The following is a 25,803-nucleotide window of genomic DNA, read 5'->3' as shown; positions in this document are numbered from 1 at the left end:
GATAATATACTATTTCTCATGCTTTTGTTACTGCTCTCCTATTAAAAGGATATTTGGCCTGGGCACAGTGTCTCACGCCTGTAATCCCAGCACTTTGGCAGGCTGAGGCAGGTGGATCACCTGAGATCAAGAGTTCAAGACCAGCCTGGCCAAAATGGCGAAATGCTGTCTCTATTAAAAATTCAAAAATTGACTGGGCATGGTGGTGGGTGCCTGTAATCCCAGCTACTTGGGAGGCTGAGGCAGGAGAATCGCTTGAACTCAGGAAGCAGAGGTTGTGGTTAGCCAAGATCACACCACTGCACTCCAGGCTAGGCAACACGGCAAGAATCCATTTCAAAAAAAAACCCTCTGATATCTGGAGGCTCCTGTTGAATGAGATTTTCTCTGTATTACACATGCAGAAAGTACATATTTTATCAGAATATTTTATTTCAAGAGTTAACACTTTTTTTCAAAAAGTAAAAACAATAGAATTACTTCCCTGAGTATAAAGAACCAATTCTACAATAAAAGACCATTACAAAATTAAGCAATTAGAGGTACATAATTCTCTGCATTCAATTATACTCTATTTCAAATTTATTCTTAAAAATTTCATGTTTTGGAACTTTAATGTTTCAAAAAAAAACCCAAAACAACTCATTTTGCACCTGTGGTGTTAAGGTATCAGTCTGATCTGTCTTTATCAAATTCAAGGGCAATCTTCAAAGCGGTGCTATTGAGGCCAACAGACTGCATGTTACATATGATAGAAACTATGATTCCTCTTGGGGGAACCTTGTTATTTATAGTCTCCGTATCCAGTTCTTCAGGAAGGACCAGCAGGACGCTACTAGCACCCACGGCCCCTCCAGTATGTGAAGCATAATGTCGTTGCTTTCTACAAGAACCATACGTTTGCTTCTTTTCCACCACACCCCACGCCATTGCATATTTACCCTCTTTATCCCAAGACATCTCTGTGTTAGGGACTGGGGTCCACATCATAACCATTGTTTCCGGTTTGAGGTATCCAGGTAAAAGATTTTCATTTGAGTTCTTAAACAGCCCGACTTGGTAACCATAAAGCATTGCATTCCCAAATTTCAGAAGGTCACCCACTGTAGACAGAAATCCACCACCAGCCCATTTATAGGAGTTATCCACGTAAGGTGTGTTGACAAGACGTTTCTTTTTATTGTAAACATAAAATCTAAAAGGAAATAAGAAATGATCATTAAAAATGTAATAACCACTGACTTCACACATGATAGAAAAATGTGTACATGAGACAGATTGTATTTCAATGTAATGATCATACATTCTTAGAAACTATAAACTAACCACTAATTTTCAGTATGATTCAGGTCCTAATGACACACAGATACTAAGTAAGGTAGTCTAATTACCTTTTGAATTAAAGCATACAAAGTGGTTTTTTTTCTATTGGTATGGCTTGTCCATGCTGAGTGTATCAAACTTTTAATACCTGCAAAAATTAATATAACACATGACATATTTGCCCTGTGCATATGGAGACACTTATCATTTGGTAGATATTCCTTGTCCTTGTGGTTAATGCTGAATCATGCCACAAGTGAATTTTATAACCAACACTGTAAACATCCAAAGCATATTGGGATGTTTAGGAATAAGGTTATTTGTAAGATGACTAGATTTCTTGGATAAAAATACCATATAAGCTGGGTGCAGCGGCCCGTGCCTGTAATCCCAGTGACTTGGGAGGCTGAGGCAGGAGGACCGCTTGAGCCCAGGAGTTTGAGTCCAGCCTGGGCAGCAAAGCAAGACCCTATCTAAAAAAAAAAAAATTCTAAAAATAATACCATATACATATCGTATATAATGATGTGACATGGTAGTTTCTTGGTGCAGTGGGAAAGGTTGGAGTTAGCAAACCCTAGTTTGAATCCTTTCTTCTTTTTTCAAGATTCTTATATGTAACCTAAAAGTACAAGTCATAATATTGGGTGAAGTAGGGCTGGCAATTAGGAAAGGAGTGGCCACAGGTTTGTGTCTGAAGATTTAAAAAAAGAAAAAAAGTCTAAAGGGGATCTTAGCATGCTCTTTAGAGAACCAATGACTTGATAGGTGGTTTTCTCATTGTCTCAAAATCAACATGTCTGTCATATTTCTTTCTCTCCATTAAAGCCTTCATTATACAACTTTTAATGACTTTCTTGCCCTAAACTCTCACATCCAGTAAGATGCTAAATCCTATTTATTCAATCTCTGCTTTGTGTCTTACCCTTCTCCCTTCCTTCCATTCCTATGGCAACTGTCAAATTTTAGGCCCTCGTTACTTTCTGCCTCAACTCCTGATTATATTTGTAATTCCAGCCAACCAAGTCAAATTAAATCTAAAAGAAGTTACATAATAGAAACACATTTTTTTTCCACTGAGAAATAAATTTCCACTTTTCTTTTGAGACAGAGTCTTGCACTATTGTCTAGGCTGGACTGCAGTGGTACAATCATGGCTAACTATAGCCTCAACCTCCAGGGCTCAAGCAATCTTTCTGCCTCAGCCTCTTGAGTAGCTGGGACCACAGGTGTGTACCACCATACCTGGCTAAGTTTTTTCTTTCTTTCTTTCTTTCTTTTTTTTTTTTGGTAGAGATGAAGTTCTCACTGTTGTCCAGCCTGGTCTCAAACTCCTGGCCTCAAGCAATCTACTCGCCTCTGCCTCCCAAAGTGCTGGAATTACAGGCATGAGCCACTGTGCCCAGCCAATAATCAGCTTTCTGTAACTTCTTTTTTTTGAGACGGAGTCTCGCTCTGTTGACCAGGCTGGAGTGTAGTGGTGCAATCTCAGCTTACTGCAACCTCTGCCTCCCAGGCTCAATTGGTTCTCCTGCCTCAGCCTCCCCAGTAGCTAGGATTACACGTGCTGCCACCATGCCCAGCTAATTTTTTTCTGTATATTTACTTATTTATTTATTTTTGAGATGGAGTTTCACTCTTGTCGCCCAGGCTGGAGTGCAGTGGTGCGATCTTGGCTCACTGCAACCTCCGCTTCCTGGGTTCAAGCAATTCTCCTGCCTCAGCCTCCCAAGTAGCTGGGATTACAGGTGTGCGCCACCACACCCAGCTAATTTTTGTATTTTTAGTAGAGATGGGGTTTCGCCATGTTGGCCAGGCTGGTCTCAAACTCCTGACCTCAAGTGATCCGCCCACCTTGGCCTCTCAAAGTGTTGGGATTATAGGCGTAAGCCACCGTGCCTGGTCTATTTATTGATTTTTGAGACTGAGTCTTGCTCTGTTGCACAGGCTGGAGTGCAGTAGCCCAGTCTCGGCTCACTGTTCCTGGGTTCAAGTTATTTTCCTGCCTCAGCCTCCCTAGTAGCTGGGATTACAGGCATGCACCACCATGCCTAGCTAATTTTTTTTTATTTTTGTATTTTTAGTAGAGACGGGGGCTTCATCATGTTGGCCAGGCTGCTCTCGAACTCCAGAACTCAGGTGATCTGCCCGCCTCCACCTCCCAAAGTTCTGGGATTACAGGCATGAGCCACTGTTCCCGGCCGATTTTTTCTTTTTTTTTAAACAGAGTCTCGCTCTTTCGCCCAGGCTGGAATGCAGTGGCACAATCTCGGCACACTGTGATCTCCACCTTCCGGGTTCAAGCAATTCTCCCTCAGCCTCCCGAGTAGCTGGGATTAAAGGTGCCCAACACCATGCACGGCTATTTTTTTTTCTTTTTGTATTTTCAGTAGAAACGGGGTTTCCCTATGTTGGTCAGGCTGGTCAGGAACTCCTGATTTCATGTAATCTGCCAGCCTCAGTTTCCCAAAGTGCTAGGATTACAGGCATGAGCCACCGTGCCCAGCTCTGTAACTTCCTTTTAACAGTAAAGCATTTCAAACCACTTACATTAAGACTGGAAACTAGAACTCCTCAGTTATTCCTCCTTTAAATATTAAAATATGGAGACTTCTATAGTTTAGAATTCTAGTTTTAATAAGCAAATTCTAGATTTTAATCTCTTAGTTCCTTTTCACATAGGACCAATGAGTACATTTTTATGAAAATAATTTTGTTCAGCTGAAAGATAAACTTTACTATTTCAAATTCCTAAAACATTTCTGCTTAAAAGAATATAGACACAAGTTCTTGACTAAGTTGCTGAAACATTTTTGTAACTAACTGATGGGACGATGCCAGATGACAAACAGCTTCTTCATACTTATTTATAAGAATCTCCAGATTCTGCACAAGAATGTTATATAACCACAGAAATCTACATCTACAAACTTATAAACTCAAAATACTTTTTTTCAAGGGTAGGGGGACAGGGTCTCACTCTTATCACCCAGGCTGGAGTGCAGTGGTGTGATCCTAGGCTCAGGTAATCCCCCACCTCAGCCTCCTGAGCAGCTGGGACTACAGGCACACACAACCTTGTCTGGCTAATTTTTGTATTTTTTGTAGAGACAGGGTTTTGCCGTGTTGCTCAGGTTGGTCTTGAACTCCTGGGCTCAAGTGATCCACCTGTCTCCGCCTCCCAAAGCGCTGTGATTACAGGCATGAAACCACTGTGCCCAGCCTTATTTTCAAAATGCTTCTTAAATGTCTTTAGAGACAATATTCATCACTTGGTATGTATTGTTATAAGACGTTTGAAAACCAACAGAATTTCAAATGCATATTATAAAAACAATACCACTTTAACATTTAGTATTTACATTTGGATTGAACTACTAGTAGAGAGTCTGTCAGCTAAAGGCATGAAAAAGAGCTTGATACGGAACAATTCTTAATTCTAGAAGACACTTTAGAAATAGAAGGTAAAGGCCATATCCATACTGTCAAAATGCAGCCAAAGTGGAGAGAAGGTGGGATGGTTAATGGGTACAAAAGAAACAGAAATAATTAATAAGATCCAGTATTTGATAATGTACCATGGTGATGATGGTCAATAATAACTGTACATTTAAAAATAACTAAAAGAGTAGGATTGGATCGTTTGTAACACAAAGGATAAATACTTGAGGGGATGGATAACTCATTTTACACGATGTGATTGGTATGCACTGCACGCCTGTACCAAAACATCTCATGTACACCGTAAGTATATACAGCTGCTCTGTACCCATAAAAATTGATATTAAAAATTTTAAACATTAAAAAATACAGCAAACACTCCAGAAAACATTCATTTTATTTGGTTTTCATCCCATCTAGTTATAAAATTAGAAATTTTTGTTGCAAACACTGTGCCAAACACATAAAAAAAATGGCCAAGTTCTAATAATAAGCTGAGGCATTGACTGAGGATTCCCCTATCAACAAATTGAGTGTCTCTCAGTGGCAACAACAGTCAATGGGCTCCTTTGTGATGTTCACTTACAGAGTTATTTAGTGTACTTGCCTATACAGAGTATATTTGCTACACAGAATCAATAGTTATGCGCCTAAACAGAATCAATGTTCCCACTGTTCCATTTAAGAAAATCCCAATTTTATTCAAGACAACAACATACCCAGTTAAAAACAATTCTCTTGACTCCCTTACAGCTAAGTGTGATCTTGTGACTCAAATCTGAGCGAAAGAATTTCAGTGCTATTGTGAGGTGGGATTCTGGTGAGATCCTTTGAACAGATGACAGACACCGTGTGGTACTATTTTCAACATGTGCATAAACACACAAAGAAATGGTAAAGAAGAGAAATATTTACTCCTGGAAACACAGTAACTCTAAAAAGCCTTAGTCAGGATATTATAAACAGGTTTATGGTTATACCCAACAAGTCAGTAGACTACATAACAAAGCTGGAAACATTTTTTCCCCTGCAAAATGGTACCATAAAACAAATCAATACAAACATATATATTAAGTTTTACTTTAAGGTTTTATTTTTGTCTATATCTTTGAAAAGATTTCTTTTACTCCCCGAACTCCCCCCCAAAAGCTGGTGCCTTTAAACTCCTTTAAAATAATTATTACAAAAAAGAATCAGAGTTGAGTTTCAGAGGCCCAAACAGATACTGTATCAAATAAAACAAATAAAGCAAATAGATAAAACATTTTCCTAGGTAACAATATTTCCTTCTTTTAGTGCCCTCTTTTATTTCAGCAGCCCATTTTACCTAACTAAAATGAATCAACTACCCTTTAGAACCACTGAGAACTACTACGAATTAAAATGAGACAAAACAAAAACACCAAACCAAAAGTATCTCAGAGCTGATAGGGACCCTTAACACTAGAGATAGAAACCCATTGCCTTTTTTCAAAGAATAGAAAATAAAATGAGCTAGGCTCCCGCCTGTAATCCCAACACTTTGGGAGGCTGAGGAGGAAGGATCATTTGAGGTCAGGAGATCAGCCTGGGAAACACAGCAAGATCTCATCTCTACAAAAAATTTTTAAAATCAGCCAGGTGTGGTGGTGCACATCTGTAGTTCCAGCTACTTGGAAGGCTGACACAGGAGGATCACTTGAGCCAGGGAGTTCAAGGCTGCAGTGAGGTATGATTGTACTACTGCATTCCTGCCAAGGCAACAGAGTGAGATCTTATCTCAAAAAAAAAAAAAAAAGAAAAAAGAAAATGAAATTAACTCACCATCATACGGCAATTTTGATTTTTGCGCAAGTCACGAGTTAATTACTCATCAAGAAAACAGGAAACAATAGCTGCTCTGCATTCTGCACATTCACAGAGCCTTCATTTCTAGCTTAGAAAAGAGGCTTGATGAGTGGACATAATGTCCTTCTCCCCCTTATATACAGAGCTAGACATCCATTTTCAAATTTTCAAATGTCTAGATCTAAATCACAGTAAGGTCATGCATCTATGCCATCTTTACTAGAGAAACTTTTTTTAGATTCAACTGACAACTTCTGGTAGTTGTCATTTGTTTTTGAGACAAGGTCTCATTCCATCATCAGGTGAGAGTGCAGTGGCACGATCACAGCTCACTGCAGCATCAACTTCCTGGGCTCAGGTGATCCTCCCTGCTCAGCCCTCAAGTAGCTGGGACTACAGGCTCATGCCACCATGCCCGGCTAATTTTTTTGTATTGTCTGACAGGGTTTCACCATGTGGCCCAGACTGGTCTTAAACACCAAGGCTCAAGCAATACACCCCTTTCGACCTCCCAATGGTATTTATCATTTTTCTTGTGCTTTCCAGTAAAATATAATGCTAGATCCAAAAATAATAAACACAAAGAGTCTGAAGTAGTTGAGAACCACAGGCCATTTAAAAAATTAAAATTCATTGCTTGTTGCTAACCTAATTTATTTTGGGTCCCCAAGAAATCTCTTTTAGGCCATAGACTGATTTGCAATGCATATTTAATCCTTTTAAATAAGCTGATAATTAAAAAATTATAATTTAAATACAACAGATTGAACAAAACTAGTACGGAGATAAGAACATAAAACTAAAAACATTTCCAAAAAAAGCCACCATTTCATCTATTTCTTTATAAAGTGCAATTAAACCATTTGTAAAGCATGTACTAATGGAAATATGCAAGGTAAAAGTAATAGTTGATTTGTTAAATGTGCTACCTTTCTAACAAATCAAATAATAAAATGGAAAATAAAACACCATAACTGTAAAATTCCTATTAGTAATTAAGCTTCAAAATTCTATCCCAAAACTCCTTTCACAAATTACTAGTAAAAAATATAATAAAATTTTAGTTTGATATATTCCACTGAATGGCTTTCAAACATTTTTTTTAACCTCAACCCACAGTGAGGAATACATTTCTCCTTTCGACTGAATGAAAACACACACACCCCCCCACACACACACACATCACACCCTTCTAAAACGGAAGTTTTATGGAGCAACACAGTGGCCAGTGGCATAGATGGCTGCTTGCTCACAAAACTGACTCTTCTATTCTTCCTTAGTAATAAAGTAAAGCAAGGCACATGCCTGCTCAGCTAGAAATTACATTTCTCAGCCTCCCTTGTTGCAAAGTTTGACCATATAGCTAAGTTTTTGCCAACAGAAGGTGGACAGAAATGAAGTGTGACACTTGCAAGCCTGGAACTTAAGGCCCTGAGTACAAGCTCCATACCCTGTCTCTTTTCAGGAGGCTGGGGCACCTTCGGGGCTATGATTGAGCTTCAGGTGTACAGACAGGGACACCACTGTGGAGAGAGGAGCAGTAAGATGGATGACTCTGGCCTCTTAAAGGCTTGTGGGGAACCAATCAGAACTGTTCACCTTAGGAATGCTGCAAGGAAAATTAAACTTTTGTTTTCCTCACGCCACTGCATTTTGGTGTCTCCTTAATGCAGCAGCCTAGCCTTTATCCCAAAGCTTATATTTACCTTTACTACCTGCGATGTACGTTATCATATTCTATTCTATTTTGTTCTATTAAAAAAAAGAAATCTTGCTACTCAACCCACTAAACTGATTTTCCAACTCAATAATTGGACACACAAACCTACAGTTTGAATACCACTACGGTAGGAAGAGAGAGGAGTAAACAGATAAAACTCAGTAAATACAAATACTTAACGAATTGAATTAATTCTGACCATAAATAATCAAGATATAACTCAACTGGCCATTTTGTAAACTTCTAACTCACCCTCCTAACATTTGACACAACTGCCCTTTCATGAGTGTTCTTTGTTCTTTCTGAACAAAGTATTTTTGAAAAGTTATCAAGTATTTGCTTTCCAAATACTTTTTCCTCTAATAATAAAAATCCCAAATTACTTTAAAAGGTCAAACAAATTTTTATTGCATTTGCTAACACTGTGTCTCAAATTTTTCTCTACAAAATAAGCTCAAATGTTTGTAATTTTAAAATTCAATACTTCCATGTGTGATTTTTGAAGTATACCAGTTCGGACAAGAAATCTGTATTTGGTTCACATTATTTTAATCCTGTCTCATCTCAACCGAACATGTAAACTTTTTAGCACTTTTATATAGTCTTGTGCTTGTTTTATTCAATTAACCAAGTAATTAATTAATTTTTAGAGACAGGATCTTGCTTTGTCACCCAGGCTGGAGTGCAGGATATGATCATAGCTTACTGCAGCCTGAAACTCCAGGGCTCAAGTGATTCTCTCCTCCTGATTAACTAGGACCACAGGCGTGCGCTACGACGCCCGTCTCCTTATTTAAAGAATTTTTGTAGGGATGGGGTCTCACTCTGTTGCCACGGCTGGTCTCAAACTCCTGGCCTCAAATGATCCTCCTGCCTTGGCCTCTCAAAGTGCTGGGATTACAGGCATGAGCCACACAGTACCTGGCCTGAGTTATTTTAGATTATGTAAATTAAAGTTAAAACTCTAAGTCATAGAAAATGTCTCCATAACAGAAAGCATAAATTAAATTGTAAAATTTGTAAAGGCTAAAAAGCGACTAAACCCTTTCCTATTATAGTGGTAAATGAATCAAATATGAAATTATATAAAATCACAGCATTTTTCACTCCTAAGGGTAAAAATTCTAGTTAACTTGTCAAAATCTGTTCTAAAAGCCTCTCCATAAATTGTATTAAAGTCTGCTTAAGCAATTCACCTAGGATTTTGTTTGAACACCCAATTCAAATTTACATAAGTAACTTGAACTTGATATTTTATATATAAAAGCTATAGAAGAAAATGGAGAGAAAATGTGGTTTAAATGTTTTAAATCTTAAATCTTACTAAAATTACCTAAGGATGCCTCACTGTAAAATAGTGTTTACACCCAGATAGTTTTTAAGTATTCAATTACTTTAGTTAGATACTATTTTGTATTTTTATAATATATCCAAAAAAATGTTTTTTGGGATGGGGTCTCCCTCTCTCGCCCAGGCTGTAGTGCAGTGGTGCAATCACAGCTCCGTGTAGCCTCACCCTCCCAGGCTCAAGTGATCCTCCCAGCTCTGCCTACCAAGTAGTCAGGACTACAGGTACACACTACCATGCCTGGCTAATTTTTTTGTACTTTTGGTAGAGATGGGGTTTTACCATGTTACCCAGGCTAGTCTTGAACTCCTGAGCTCAGATGATCCACCCGCTTCAGCCTTCCAAAATGCTGGGATTACAGGTGTGAGACACCTCGCCCCACCCCCAGAATCTTAATTACCCTTATTAATGGCATGTAGGAGAGGTCTACATAATCCAAATAAGAAGAGCATTTTAATGTTCACTATCAACACACATAAAATCAAGCAGAAAATCATTCATTTAAAAATATATACACATACATAAGAAAGAACAAAATCATGTCCTTTGCAGCAACATAGATGTAGCTAGAGGCCATTATCCTAAGTGAATTAATGTAGAAACAGAAAATCAAATACCACATGTTCTCACTTATAAGTAGGAGCTAAACACTGGGTACACGTGAACATAAAGATGGAAACAAGAGACACCAAGGACTCCAAAAAGGGGGACGCAGGGAGGGAGGAGGGCAAGGGTTGAAAAACTACCTATTAGATACTAAGTTCATAAGTTCATTATTTGGGTGACAGGTCCAAACCTCAGCATTATACAATATAGCCATGTAACCAACCTGCACATGTACACCCTGAATCTAAAATAACAATTACAAAAAGGAGGGGATTACCATGTTAGCTACATATCTAAAGGGCGGTGTGGCCCCACTGATAACTATGTTACATAATCATATTCTTTTCTTTGTTGGGCCGGGGGGTGCTACAGAGTCTTGCTCTGTTACTCAGACTAGAGTATAGTGGGGCGACCTCCGCTCACTACAACTTCTACCTTCTGGGCTCAAACAATCCTCCCACCTCAGCCTCCCGAGTAACTGGGACGACAGGCACGCACCACCATGCCTGGCTAATTTTTGTATTTTTTGTGGAGATGGGGTCTCACTACGTTGCTCCAGCTAGTCTCAAACTCCTGGGCTCAAGCAATCCTCCTGCCTTGGCCTCCCAAAGTGCTGGGATTACAGGTGTGAGCCACTGTGCCTGTTCATAACATGTATTCCTTTTGAAAGAAAATTTATGTACTTAATTGATTTATTTGCTGGATGTTGGTCTTCAAGCTCCTGGAGGGCAGGAGCTATGTCAGGTTAGCTCTACTATGTGGTACAATATGTGGCATGTAGTATTGCTCAATAAATATTTACAAATGTATGGCAAAACAAAACAAAAACTACACATATAGGTAAGCAATCTAATAACCATTTACTGTTACAGTTTTAATATTTCATATACTATTTTAAAAGCAATATATTAAATAATGACAGTGACAGATTATAACTCACTGACTAAACTAAGAATCCATGAATGCATACTGGTATGAATAAATAAATAAGAGAGAAGGGAAAGCACTTTTTTTTTTCTGAGATAGAGTCTACTGTCACCCAGGCTGCAGTGCAGTGGCATGATCTTGGCTCACTGCAACCTCTGCCTCCAGGGTTCAAGAGATTCTCCTGCCTCAGACTCCCGAGTAGCTGAGATTACAGGTGCCTGCCACCAAACTTGGCTGATTTTTTGTATTTTCAGTAGAGACGGGGTTTCGCCATGTTGGCCAGGCTGGTCTCAAACTTGGCCTCAAGTGATCTGCCCGCCTCAGCCTCCCAAAGTGCTGGGATTACAGGTGTGAGCCACCGCCCCCAGCCCGCACCTTCTTATAATAGAATGCCAACTAATAAATATAGAATGGATGATGGAATTAGAAAATCACCATTTGACAACCATCACTGTAATAACTGATTCAGTCATGAATCATCAATAGATGCTAAAACTAGTAGAAAGTTTGATGAGAAACAGGATTTTTACATCATCTTAAATTATCTCCTCCAAATATACTTGTTAATTATAAGGTAAAAATAGTAACTTTATAAAAACCTGACAGGCACCACCTCAAAAAGTGATTAAAATACCATCAGCAATAATGGGACAAATTGATGTCATGTGACTTCTGATAGATATGACAAGTAAATGCAATGTGAGATCATGGATTAGATCCTAGACCAGAAAAAGTTTTTCTGCTCTTTTGCTATAAAGGACATTATTGGAACAACTGGTGAAATTTGAGTAAGGCCTGTAGATTTGATAAAAGCATTGTATCTATGTTAATTTCCCAAATGTCCTTGGTTTTTTGTTTGTTTGTTTTCCTTTTTTGAGATGGAGTCTCGCTCTGTTACTCAGCCTGAAATGCAATGGCACGATCTCGCTTATTGCAACCTCCGCCTCCTGGGTTCAAGAGATTCTCTTGCCTAAGTCTCCCGCGTGGCTGGGATTATAGGCACCCGCCACCATGCCTGACTAATTTTTGCATTTTTAGTAGAGATAGGGTTGGTTTCACCACATTGGCCAGGCTAGTCTCAAACTCCTGACCTCAGGTGATCCACCCACCTCAGCCTTCCAAAGTGTTGGGATTACAGGCGTGAGCCAACGCGCCCGGCCCTGAATGTCCTTGATTTTAGAAAATACACATTTAAATATTTATAGGTAAAGGGGTATCACGTCTACAATTTATTTCCAAATGGTTCAGAAATAAACACGTGTAGACAGAAAGGCAATGCAAATGCGGTAAACTAACATTAAGGGAATCTGAGTAAAGGGGATATGTGAATTCTTTGTATTACTCTCGCAACTTTTCTGTAAGTATAAAATTACTTCAAAACAGTATGAAAACCATTAAAAACTAATAACATGTAAACAAAGCATTCGTTAAAACATAAGAAAAGGAATGGTTAAAGAGCAAATTACAGATGCTCAGGGTGGGTGCAATTTTGGTTTCATTAGTCACGTTTGAATTATGAATATTATTGCTGTCTTTCATCAAAGGGTCTTAGTGTACTTTATAAACATGTTTTACTTCCTTCACTCTACAGATGGGAAAACAGACATGTAGAAAAGCTCCCAAAATGTGGCAAGTTGATTTTGGAATGGAAACAAAGAAAATGTGACTTTTAATTAATAACATAGTGTTAAGATGTGATACAACTAGACACAGCAGAAGGTATTCATTTACCTTGCTCTATTGTAAATCACTGGCTCATTTTCTTCCTGCACAGTTGTCAGCATATCCAAGTCTTGGAATATTTTCTGCATATAGTCCAAATATTTATAGCCTGAAGCTCTCTCTACTATGGCTGCCAGTAGGGTATAGCCAAAAGTTGAATACAAAAACTGACTACCTTGAGACATCATTGCAAGGAGGAAAAAAAGAAAATGCTTGATTATTATTCAAAACTACATAAAATATATTCCCACTGAAAATTAGCATACCTTTAAAACAGGAATATTTTACTGCAGCATTTAGAAAAAGAACACAGGACAAACACATCAACATATTGAATTAACTTTGCAATTGTCCTTATTCCAAGTCCTTAACACAAGAATAAAATTATGATCAGCACACTTAACATTTCACATAAATCTGCTCCTTTCTCTGATAATAAAGTAAGCAAATAAATCCTACCTCAAAACAAAACAAAAATCTTTCAAAGTTACACCAAAACAGGAAGAGGAAGAAAAGCAAAGCAAATTTGATTTCTTGAGTCAACTTTGTTCTTAATCTACCTCTACTCATTGTTTAGGGCATAAATGGGCAAACATGTTCTTATTTTAATACAATATATGGGTCAGGAGCAGTGGCTCACTCCTGTATCCTAGTATTTAAGGAGGCCAAGAGGGGAGGATCACCTGAGGTCAGGAGTTCGAGACCAGCCTGGCCAACACGGTGAAACCCTGTCTCTACTAAAATACAAAAATTAGCCAGGTGTGGTGGCGGGCACCTGTAATCCCAGCTACTCAGGAGGCTGAAGAAGGAAAATCGCTTAAACGCAGGAGACGGAGGTTGCAGTGAGCTGAGATCGTGCCACTGCACTCCAGCCTGGGCGACAGAGCCAGACTCCATCTCAAATAAAATTAAATAAATAAATAAAATAAAATAAAATAAAATAAAATAAAATGTAGGCACACTAACCTTGTTTCAAATACATATTTAAATTTAAATACATATTCAAATATATATAGTATTTCAAATAAATAACTTTATATCATTTTGGGTTCTGGACAAACTCAAACTGGTTTGAGACAGGGTCTTGCTCTTGCTGTTGCCCAGGCTAGAGTAAAGTGGTATGATCGTAACTCACTGCAACCTTGAACTCCTGGGCTCAGGGATCCTCCCGCCTCAGCCTCCTGAGTAGCTGGGACTACTTACAGGCGCAGGCCACTGAACCTGACTATTTAAAAAAATTTTTTTGTAGAGACAGGGCCTTGCTTTGTTGCCCAGGCTAGTCTTAAACTCCTGGGCTCAAGCGATCCTCCCACCTTTGCCTCCCTAAGTGTTGGGATTACAGGCGTGAGCCAACTGTGCCCAGCATGGAACTTCATTTTTAAGATAAAATCCAAAATTATATTTTATTTGCTCTTATTAGTTATATTTATATAATATCTATTCAACTAAAAGCTTTTAAAATGAAAATAGAATATAAGTCTATAATTTATACTATGGTAAATTTAGATTTTAAGTAGCTTCAATAGGCACCAAATCAAAAAATAAAACAAAGATAATTATTCGTATAGATCAGCTTTTTGGGAAAAATTATTGATGAACGCTCATTTCTTTAAGAAATAAAGGCACAAAATAAGCTGAGCAATTTAAATTCTAACCAAGTACTAAAATATCAGCAATACCTTAACATGTCTATTTTGGTCCAGGTTGTATTTAGAGAACTATTATTCCAACATTTCTCCATAAGTTTGCATGAACATCTTGATACTGAGAATCCTCTAAATGACTGGGGAGTCTCCAATGAGGCAAAATTTAAACAACGAGCTGCCTGGATGCTAGGCTTTGTTAGAAACTACAGATAAAAACACAAGCACCAGACTAGCCCCTATCACAAACATTAGCCTCACTGAATGCACTCAGGATGGTATCATTTTGGATTTCCTGAAAATTAACATTTCAGTAATGATGATTTTGTTAAGAGAAGGGATGAACACTCACCAGGCTTAAAGAACAAAGGATCATTTTTAAATAATCTTAGGGATTCAATTGAATTTTCAAACTTTTCTCTCAAATATAATTCGCCTTGTTCAAAATCATTCTTTTTCTTGCCAGGTTTTGAATTCCGGCTTTTGGCTTCATTCTCCTGCTCTGTTTTAAATTTAGTAAAATCATTCTTTTCATTACTTTTGCCTTCTTTTTCTTGCTCAAATGCAACAGTCTCTTTCATCATCTTCAAGGCTTTATAAGCTTTCTCTTCTTTCACCTTTTTTATGTCCTTTTCATAATGACGAATTCCACTTAAATGGGAAATCAGTAATCTTGTTGTGACAGAAACCTAATTGTAAAAACATGAAAATTCAATTACAGTATTAACCCGAAAAACAGAAAGTTAGTTACCTTGGAATAATGTCTCAGTAATATTTTCCATTTTGAACTGCTGCTGGGAAAATGTCATGTACAAATCCTTAGCCTCAAATTTCAGAAAAATACCTACCTGATTATCATCTTGATGAAAAAAACCTAATACATTAACAATAACTAAAAAGCCAAAGAATCCTAGGAAACATTTTAAATATAAATTCTAGCATAAACCATTTAACATGCCATTAGTAAAATGAACTGTGAGTTTCACTACCTTTTCACCTTCATATTCTTTTTCTGGGAATTCGGGAACATAATGTTGTACTGGAATATCAAGATCCAGTTTCCCTGCTTCCCACAATTTGGCAAGAGCAACCATGGTGAGACTTTTGCTGATGCTGGCAATTCGCATAACTGTCTCTGGCTTACATGGTACACGGTTCTCAACATCAGCATAACCTAAACCTTTGGAGGAAAAAAGTAAAAAGTCACTATTAAAGGCTTCATGGTCAAACAAGTCTTCAAAAACTGAAATAATACTATCTTTAAACATGCTGTGTTTATCTAAAAGAAAAGATACTCCACTTTTATAAGTTACTTAACACTGGACATGTAAAGGATTAAAATCTTAGTATACTGGTAAGTCTAACAATTTAACCTTATAACTAAAGTGAAATTGTACCCTGTTTGCAATAGCAATTTCTATGACTTAGATACAAATTTTTCTTAGCTTATCTAAACAACTGAGTTATTCCATATTTTAAATAAATTATTATTTAAAGAAAACATCATTATTCTTCTTCAGATTATATTTATTTTTGACTTTTGAGTAAATTTCCACCAAATTCCTTGAAATAGCCACTCAATAAAATTAAGTGTGGGCCGGGCGCAGTGGCTCATGCCTATAATCCCAGCACTTTGGGTGGCCGAGGCGAGCAGATCGCCTGAGACTGGGAGTTTGAGACCAGCCTGGCCAACATGGTAAAACCCCATCTCTACTAAAAATACAAAAATTAGCTGGGCGTGGTGGCGTATGCTTGTAATCCCAGCTACTCGGGAGGCTGAGGCAGGAGAATCGCCTGAACCTGGGAGGCGGAGGTCACAGTAAGCTGAGATCACGCCATTGCACTCCAGCCAGGGCGACAGAGGGAAACCCTGTCTCAAAAAAAAGTATGAAAAGATGTCCCACAAACCAAATCTAGCTAACCATCAATTTAATTTGGCTGCAAACCAGAAGAAAAATTATGTACTAACTTAAAGCTTTTTCCAGAAAAAATTTTAAATTTGGTTTCCATGTTCTCACAGGTTGCAAGTGTGTAAATCTAACCAAGAAAGAGAAAGTGCCTGTAATCCCAGCACTTTGGGAGGCGGAGGCAGGTGGATCACCTGAGCTCAGGAGTTCGAGACTAGCCTGAGCAACATGGCAGAAACCGCATTTCTACAAAATATACAAAAAAGGGCAGGGCAGGGCAGGGCAGAGCAGAAAAAAGCCTGGCGTGGTAGAGTGGAAGGAAGGAAGGGAGGGAGGGAGGAAGGGAGGGAGGGAGGGAGGGAGGGAGGGAGGGAGGGAGGGAGGAAGGAAGGAAGGAAGGAAGGAAGGAAGGAAGGAAGGAAGGAAAGAAAAAAGCCTGGCATGGTGGAATACACCTGTAGTCTCAGCTACTCGGGAGACTGAGATGGGAGAATCATCTGAGCCCAGGAGTTTGAGACTGCAGTGAGCCAAGATCACACTACTGCATGCCAGCCTGGGCAAAAAAGAGACCTTGTCCAAAAAATAAATAAATAAATAAATAAATAAATAAATAAATAAAAGACAGAAAACCAAGATCTGAAAAGAAATAAAAGGAATACAATGACTATAAAATTGTATAATTGTAAATATCTAAAAAATATTTGCATAAAGTCCATAAAGCTGACATTTATGTAATTTTTGATTACGAGATTTATCATAAATTAGGTATAATGATCAGACTATACTTATACTTGAAGGAAGAATCATTTTCCTTTTTTAAAAAATTTTAAGCCAGGCGCTGAGGCTCATGCCTGTAAACCCAGCACTTTGGGATGCCGAGGCAGGCGGATCACCTGAGGTCGGGAGTTTGAGACCAGCCTGACCAACATGGAGAAACCCCATCTCTAATTTTTGTAAAAATACAAAAATTAGCCAGGTGTGGTGGTGCATGCCTGTAATCCCAGCTACTTGGGAGGACGAGGCAGGAGAATTGTTTGAACCTGGGAGGCGGAGGTTGTGGTGAGCTGAGATTGCACCATTGCACTCCAGCCTGGGCAACTAGTGAAACTCCAAAAAATAAAAATAATTAATAATACAATAAAATTTTTTTTTTTTTTATAGAGACACAGGTGTCACTATGGTGCCTGAGCTCGTCTCAAACTTCTGGCCTTCAGCGATCCTTCCTCCCCGGCCTCCCTAAGCACAGGGATTACAGGCGTGCACCACGTCGACTGGCTCATTTTTCTTCAAATTCAAACCCCTACTGCTTCCATCAACTTACTGCCTTTAAATGGCATATGAAACTTTTTTTTTTGAGACAGAGTCTCGCTGTTGCCCAGGCTGGAGTGCAGTGACATGATCACGGCTCACTGCAAACCTCCACCTCCCAAGTTCAAGCGATTCTTGTGCCCCAGCCTCCCGAGTAGCTGATATTACAGGCACGCACTAGCATGCCTGGCTAATTTTTTGTGTTTTCAGTAGCGACAGGGTTTTGCGACGTTGCCCAGGCTGCTCTCGAACTCCTAAGCTCAGGCAATCCACTTGCCTCTGCCTTTCAAAGTGTTAGGATTACAGGCGTGAGCCACTGCACCCGGCCTGAAACATCATTTTCTAAAAGTACAACTCCTAGAAACCTAGGATGACCAATTAGATCAATTTCTGTGCAATAGAGAAGTTATGAAAAATAATTCCTTGATAAAAGTATCATAAAATGAATAGAAATCCCTCTCCCTAAGTTTCTTGCCTTTTGTTTGAAAAAAATAGTTGACATCTCTGCCTGGTAAAAAGTCTAAGAAAGTAGGCTGAAAAGTCATTAAAGACAAGGAATAGTGTATAACCCCAGTACTTAGTACTCTGCCTTTTACAGAAGAGAGGACTCAACAAATTGTTAACTTAATTAAAAAACAAAAATTCACAAATTCTGAGTTTTATCTACCCATAAGTGTTACCTACAAGTACTCAATTAATGGATTGTTCTACACAGTAGTCACCCCTTATCTGTGGTTTCGCTTTCCTCAGTTTTAGTTATCCATGGTCCGAAACTATTAAATGGAAAATTCCAGAAATAAACAATTCTTAAGTTTTAAATTGCATGCCACTCAGAGTATTGTTGTGACTGTTCTATTTTATTTTTATTGTTAACCTCTTACTATGACTGATTTATAAATTAAACTTTATCATATGTATATATATATGTAAGAGAAAATATAGAATATACAGGGTTCAATACCATCCACGTTTTCAGGCATCCACTGAGGGTCTTGGAATATATAAGGATAAGGAGGGACTACTGTACACAACTTTCAGACCAATAAATTCAGTCCTAAGAGAAAAGTGGGAGTGGATAGAAGCAAGCCATCTTTATGACTCCAATTTATTAGTCACATTTTAAGCCTTACTGTGATTTAAAGACACCTGATTCTTTATTATGTTAGATGTTTTCTCCACAATATGCATCGTTTTAAGTAAATGCAATAGCATTTCATGGGATCCACTCTAACCAGTAAAACAATATTTTATTTACCAACTGGCACAGAACAAAACAATTTTCTGAACCCACCTTCTGACCAGACTTCTTTTCCATCTACAGAAACTCCAACCACTATGCCCGGTGCTCCCACCTCATCCTAAGACCGAAGGGAAAGAACTGACAGTTAGAGGCCTGCTGAAAAAAGCCCAGATCACTCCTCGAAGACCTTCCAAGGCCCCGCCCCCAGAGCCTGGGCCCCGCCCCCTCCAGCCGGGCCCCGCCCACCTCGTCCCAGGCCATGCTCACTCACTCACAGCAAGCGAGGTGCCTGTCCGCCTCCTAGGGGGAAGGGGCGGTCCCCGAGACAGGCGGTGACCTCCGCCCAGATTTGGGGAACCCCCAAGAGCGTCTGACCATGGCTCGGCGGTGGGGAAATGGGAAGTCTTTCTCGGAAGCCGATCGCGGGCACCCCGCCGCCCCGGGTGGGGTCCACTCAGCCCCCGACAGCACCGCCGAGAGGGGTGGGTCCCCGGCCGCCTACGTCCCTCGCCCCAGTGGCCGCACCTTGATCCTGTGCAGCAGGTCGCGGCTGCTCTCGATGGCTCTGGCGAAGCCCCTGGAGTGGGGCGGCGCTGGGGTCTGCGGAGACCACGGGGCGAGGGACTGCGCCTGTGGCGGCTCGGCCAAAGGGGACGCCTCAGGGTCGGGGGCCGCGGGGGACTGCGCCGGGGCCGCGCCCCTCAGCCCACCCGCCAGCTTCACCCCGAGCGCCAGCCCCAGCCCCAGCCCGAGGCCCCCGACCCAGCCGTGGCCGAGCGGCGGCAGCCCGGCGCGCTGATGGACCCCGCGTCGTCCGCAGCTCGAGGCCAAGCCCCCGGGGGCGGCAGCCCGGACAGTCACTGCTGACAGGAGCCGGTACATGGCGTCTCTGTACAGCCGGCCGCCACCGAACTCACGCAGACCCGGCCGGCCGCGGCTCGGGGCGGAGGGAAGGACAGGGGGCGGGACGGGGGCGGGGACCGCGGTCAGACCCTAGCAGTCGACGCCTGACGACCCGAGCGCCGATCGCATCGAGCCCTTCCTCCTTTGCCTTTTCTTGTCTCTTCGTTGTTTTTCCTATCTTTCTGTCTCTCTTTCCTTTTTTTTCCTTTGCTTACCCTCAGATCAAGCGTCACCTCCAAGAAGCCTTCCTAGTTCCCGTCCCATGGGCGTTCTCGCCCTAACCATCTTGCCCCTCAGTGTGCACACTTCCTTAACAACAGTTAACACTTTGTATCATTTAACTACTTGTCAGATTCCTTACCAGACTGGGACTTCTTTGGGGAGCCTAGAAGAAGTTTTGGATCCTCAACTTCTGGAACAGCGCAGGGCACGCAGTAGACGCTCAGCAGGCGTCTCCTTTCCCTTTAGAGATGCTTTTCTCCTTTCCTTTCCCTTTCTCCTTTCCTCTTTTCTCTCTCTTGCCATCTCCCTTCTTTATGTCTCATTTCAGCTCCACCCATTTCCCTAAAGCTGTTTTAAAATCTATTGCTTCTGGAATTCTAGCTCCACACCACACCAAAGATATGAAGTTACAAACAGACCTTTTATTACCTTTCACTCTTGTTGTCCAGGCTGGAGTGCAATGGTGCCATCTCAGCTCACCGCAACCTCCACCTCCAAGGTTCAAGCAATTCTCCTGCCTCGTCCTCCCAAGTAGTACCTTATCTCTTTCTGCAGCGATTTCTTTAGAAGAAGGAATGTTCTTCTACAGCTTCTTCTCGCCACAAGTCCTGTCTTACTATATCTCAGTTTAGTGTATGCTATTAACCACATTAACAAGCTAAAAAAGAAAAATCACATGATCATATCAATTTATGTGAACGTATCAATCATTAGGCAAAACACATTCATGACCGAAAAAACTCTTGGAAAAACAGGAATAGAGAAAAACTTCTTCAACTTGATAAAGAACTTCTAACAAAAAAATCTGCTAACATTATGTTTAGTGGGAAAGACATACGAAGCAAGTATGTCCACTCTAATCATTCTTATTCAACAAGGTGCTAGAAATGATATCGAGTGCAATAAGGCAAGAAAGAAAATTAAAAGCACACAGATCAAAAAGAAAGAGATAAAATTGTCCTTATTTGCAGATGCCATGATTGCTTACATAAACAATTTTAAAGGAGCAGGCACGGTGGCTCATGCCTGTTAATCCCAGCACTTTGGGAGGCCGAGGCAGGCAGATTGCTTGAGGCTAGGAGTTTGAGACCAGCCTGGCCAACATGACAAAACCCTGTCTCTACTAAAAATACAAAAATTAGCTAGGCATGGTGGTGCATGCCTGTAGTCTCAGCTACTCGGGAGGCTGAGGCACGAGAGTCACTTGAACCCAGGAGGCAGAAGTTGCAGTGAGTTGAGATCACGCCACTGTACTCCAGCCTGGGCAACAGGGCAAGACTCCATCTCAAAAAAAAAAAAAAAAATCTTAAAAGGCAAAGAAAAACCCAACACCTCCTAAAATTAAAATATGTGTCCAGCAAGATTTAGGATACAATATAAGCATAAAATATCAATTATGTTTCTACGTGCTAGCAATAAACTTGTGGAAAAGTTTAATTAAAAAAATAAAGATGGCCAGGCATGGTGGCTCACACCTGTAATCCTAGGACTTTGGGAGGCCAAGGCAGGCAGATTGCTTGAGCTCAGGAGTTCAAGATCAGCCTAGGTAACATGGTGAAACCCCATCTCTACAAAAAAATACAAAAATTAGCCAGGTGTGGTGGTGTGCGCCTGTGGTCCCAGCTACTTGAGAGGCTGAGGTGAGAGGATCACTTGAGCCCAGGAGGTTGAGGCTGCAGTGAGACAACATTGCATCACTGCACTCCAGCCTGGGTGACAAAGTGAGACCCTGTCTCAAAAAAACAAAACAAAAAAAAGACGGAATATGAACCAGGATGAATGTTCTGAAACTCAAATATAACCATATCTAACTCCTATTCAAAATGCTCTAAAGCTTAACCAATAAGAGAAACTCCAGACTCCTATGGTTGGACATGTGGTAGGATAACCTATTGAGAAAAAAATGGGTTTTGTTTTTACAGAATCAGGTTCACCACAAAGGAATGAACTTCATTTCCTCTTCTGCCAAGAAGGGAGGCCAGGCCTCTGACCCTGGAAGGTCTGGGTTTTTCATAGCCCCAAGAGGGCAGTTAACAACTGTAACTGGTTGTTTAAGAGCTCCCAATCCACTGGAGTATAAACATCGAAGGTTTTGGTTTTCCCAGTAATTGCTACCTGCTTTGCTTGGCCAAATCCCTCCCCACCTGGGTAGAGGGGGATTTTAGTGATATCTCCATCTGGTCCAACACCTTATCTGTCACATCTAGCTATCAAAACAGTGCAATTTCAAGTGAACATTTGGTTGCTTCAGGTACTATTTCCCCTGCCAAGTCCACTTCAACGGCCTCTCTCCAGGAGCTGACCAGGGTGCCATTCAAAGCCGCAGGGAGGTCCCGGCTGAAGCGGGTAGGTGGTGCCATCAGGAATTTGCTTTCCCAGTCCGTCTCCCTTCGCTTGGCAGCACGTGTGTGAAGCAGGCCTCACCAATCAGAGGTGCACATAGTCAGAAGCTGGCAATGCCATTGAGGGTGTTGGATGAGACATGCAGCTCTCTGGGCAGTAAACGGCAGGGGCTCTCATAGCATGGCAGGGCTGCCCCACTTTACCCCCCACTGGATCAGTCGCAAGGCCGCTCTCAATGTCCCAGCTTCTAGGAGCACCCGAATCTTAAAAGACTCCGTTCATGTGTCCTTTACACTTGCAATCCTGGCATAATTAAAAATAACTCCACTTTCCCTCTCAAATGAGGAGACAAAATATGCAGCCATCCCACCCCACATGCTTTAATAAATTCATTTTCTATGTAACTGGCCAAAGTGGTCTTTGAATTTGCAGCTAAGAACGTGCGTGATACAAAGGGCTTCTCAGAATCAGGCTCCTCCCTCCTACCCCATCTCTATCCCGCTGTGAGTCGATTTCAGTTCTATTAAAATAGATGGCTGTTAAATGCCTCCAGGGCATTGGACAGGCTTTCTTTCTTCCTGGAACGTTTTTCCCTCCAGCGTCCACCTGGCAAACAGTGTCTTCCTCCCTCTTTGTGCCCTGCATTCCTCTATTGTCACACTTAACCCCATGTTACAATTGTACTAGACTTTTTGGGTTTGTTCTTTGAGATTTCTCTGCCAATGATTTGTGAGTTCCCTCAGATTAGAGACTTAGTTTTCTCCAGGGTGAGCCCAATGCTGGTCACATGGTAAGTTTCAACAAACATGTATTGAAAACTTCATATGAATGAGTGTCAAACTGTACTTTTTATAGAAAAATGGTGAAATCAATTGGTTATGATTACTGCTTTACAGAGTAGCTCTAGCAGTCTGCTACTAAGTTGAATTCTCTGAAGATTTTCATTTGTAGATCTTGAGTTTTAGCTGGAGAGAACCAAACCTATCAGGGGTCTGGAAAAATGGAATTCAAGTCAGGAGTGGACCTTAAATTGGACTAAGCCATGTCACACCTATAGGGAGACAAATGGTGACAGCTCATGATTATTATTAGACTGCTTTGTGACTGCTATGTGCTGGCTGCCTTATATACATTTTTTTTTTTTTTTGAGATGGAGTCTTGCTGTGTCGCCCAGTCTGGAGTGCAGTAGTATGATCGTGGCTCACTGCAACCTCCACCTCCCGGGTTCAAGCAATTCTCTGCCTCAGCCACCTGAGTAGCTGGGATTACAGGTGCCCACCAACATACCCGGCTAATTTTTGTATTTTTAATAGAGACAGGGTTTCACCATCTTGGCCAGGCTGGTCTTGAACTCCTGACCTCATGATCCACCTGCCTTGGCCTCCCAAAATGCTGGGACTACAGGCATGAGCAACCGCACCCGACCTAGTAACAGTTTAAAGGATAAAGCAGGGAAGCACTAGGGACAAGAGGCAAGGATTTCAGGCCCTGTTCAACCACCAATGAGGTGGGCCCACTTCAGGCTAATGATTTCCCTTCCGAATGTTAGGATCTGTATCTGTAAACCAGCATGCACTCTGAGGTCCCTTTCAGCCACATAGTACAAAAATTCTAAACCTCTCAGCAAGAGGTTCACTATAGAAGATGATGCTGGGTAAGAGGAAAGAAAAGAAAAGAAAAGAAAAGAAAAGAAAAGAAGGAAGGAAAGAAAGAAAGAAAGGGAAAAGAAAATAGAGAGAAAGAGAAAAGGAAAAAAACTTCCCTAATAGTGGAAGTTGGAATAGGTTCAGCATTGTTTTAGGAAAGAGAAGTTCTTTCTGGAAGCTTCTCAAGCCTCTCTCTGTTCTTGATGGAACCCAACACAAGCACTCTGCATCTAGCAGGCCCTCCATAATGATTTCTTACTAATGAACAGCATCTAGGGTGTAAGAGTTGGATCTTGAGTCCTGGGTATATCTAATAATCTCATCTCCCAGCGCTTCACCCGGCCTGTGATAAACAAGTGTTTGATACGGCGACTCTCTTGTTTTCCAGACTTTTTTAGTTAGAGTTCTCTGTGGGATGTTTTTCAAACATTCTCAGGTAATGATAACAGGGCCATAATGATAACCCAGAGATGCTTGTAACTTTTATGTGATTAGCTGGGAGAAAGAATTAGAGGTTTTAAAGGTGACAAAAAAAATTTTATTGAACCTGATCAGCCTTTGACATATGCAGACTGGAGCTTTAAGAGTTGCAAAATGGAGATAGTGATGCGGGATGTTTAAAGGTAGAGTAGAAGGCCCAGACCAGAGAGAGCAGCTGTTAGTTTGCTGAGGAAATGGTCTCCCTTCTCGTCACAAACCATTTCATTATCTATGTGTATATCAAAGCAGCATGTTATATATCTTAAATATATACAATAAAATCTTTTAACAAATTCCTTTCATTTATCTGTTTGCAAATTGGAGGAGCTAGAGACTAGGATGCAGTTAGGTCTGAACAATGCAATAGGCAGGTCGAGCTCATGACTGGTCAAGGAATAGGCAAGGCCAGGGGGAAGCTGTGACCAGGGAGACAGGTAGCCAAAGTGACACTCCTCAGATGTGGCAGCTGTGGCTCCCACCTCCCCATGTCAGCCCTTCTACTTGCCAGTACCTGCCTGAGGACTCTGGTGCTGGAGCCTGTCTTGTCCATGAGTGCAGCAGGCAGGAAGTGTTGGGGAGTAATTGCTGTCCCCTTCAAAAAAATAAAGACGGCTGGGAGTAGGTGTAAAATGCCTCAGCACTTTTGCCCTTCTGGGATAACTGTTTCTGAGTTCCCCGAGGGGATCAAGCTTCCGCCATGTAGGTAACTTGCATGATCTCGCATCCTTCACTGTCTCCTTCCTTTCCCTGTCTCACATCTTCTGTGGTGTTTCCTAGGCTCATCTCCCACACACTACCTGAGCTGGAATCCTTGTCTCAGGTTCTACTTGTGGGGAAACCCCAACTAAGTCAGCAGGCCACTAGGAAGATGATGGGTAAGGTCACTGACTTGTAGCCAGGGGGCTAACAGAACACAGGGACGCCATGGGGCTTATAACACGGAAGAGGAAGTAGCTGAAGTGTCCAGTATACAAAGAGATGAGCATGGTGAGACTCATGGGTATGTGAGCAGGAAGGGGCAAGCTTGATCGGAAGCCTACCCTAGGCCTGACCCTGTGTTTGGTATTAGGTACATATTGTCTCTGTCGATCCTTACAGAACTATACACTAAAGAGATGTCACCTCCGTTTTCCAGGTTGAAGGAAGTTAAGTAACTCATTCATGATCACACGACTGGTAGAGAGGGGCTGTGAACCA

General features: G+C 41.0%; 1 protein-coding gene across 2 annotated transcripts; it reads right to left on the bottom strand.

Annotated features, from left to right (window-relative positions):
• Positions 1-414: 414 nt before the first annotated feature.
• On the bottom strand, positions 415-19,969 carry LACTB (lactamase beta). Of its 2 annotated transcripts, none has more exons than XR_003731268.2 (6): positions 19,538-19,969; positions 19,064-19,130; positions 15,547-15,737; positions 14,910-15,246; positions 12,924-13,085; positions 415-1,195 (listed from the first exon to the last, which is right to left on the bottom strand). XR_003731268.2 is itself a non-coding variant. In XM_001104610.4 (6 exons), the coding sequence occupies exons 1-6, from the start codon at positions 19,892-19,894 to the stop codon at positions 670-672; spliced, it is 1,644 nt and encodes a 547-aa protein (XP_001104610.1). In that variant the 5' UTR covers positions 19,895-19,969; the 3' UTR covers positions 415-669. The 2 variants fall into 2 exon arrangements, 1 of the variants encoding a protein (XP_001104610.1); XM_001104610.4 differs by having other exon boundaries at positions 12,924-13,089.
• Positions 19,970-25,803: the final 5,834 nt, after the last annotated feature.

The sequence above is a fragment of the Macaca mulatta genome, chromosome 7 (assembly GCF_049350105.2).
Source record: "Macaca mulatta isolate MMU2019108-1 chromosome 7, T2T-MMU8v2.0, whole genome shotgun sequence".
Lineage (NCBI taxonomy): Eukaryota > Metazoa > Chordata > Mammalia > Primates > Cercopithecidae > Macaca > Macaca mulatta.
The sequence above is the reverse complement of the archived record's forward strand: the minus strand, read 5'-3'. Positions and strand labels throughout refer to the sequence as shown.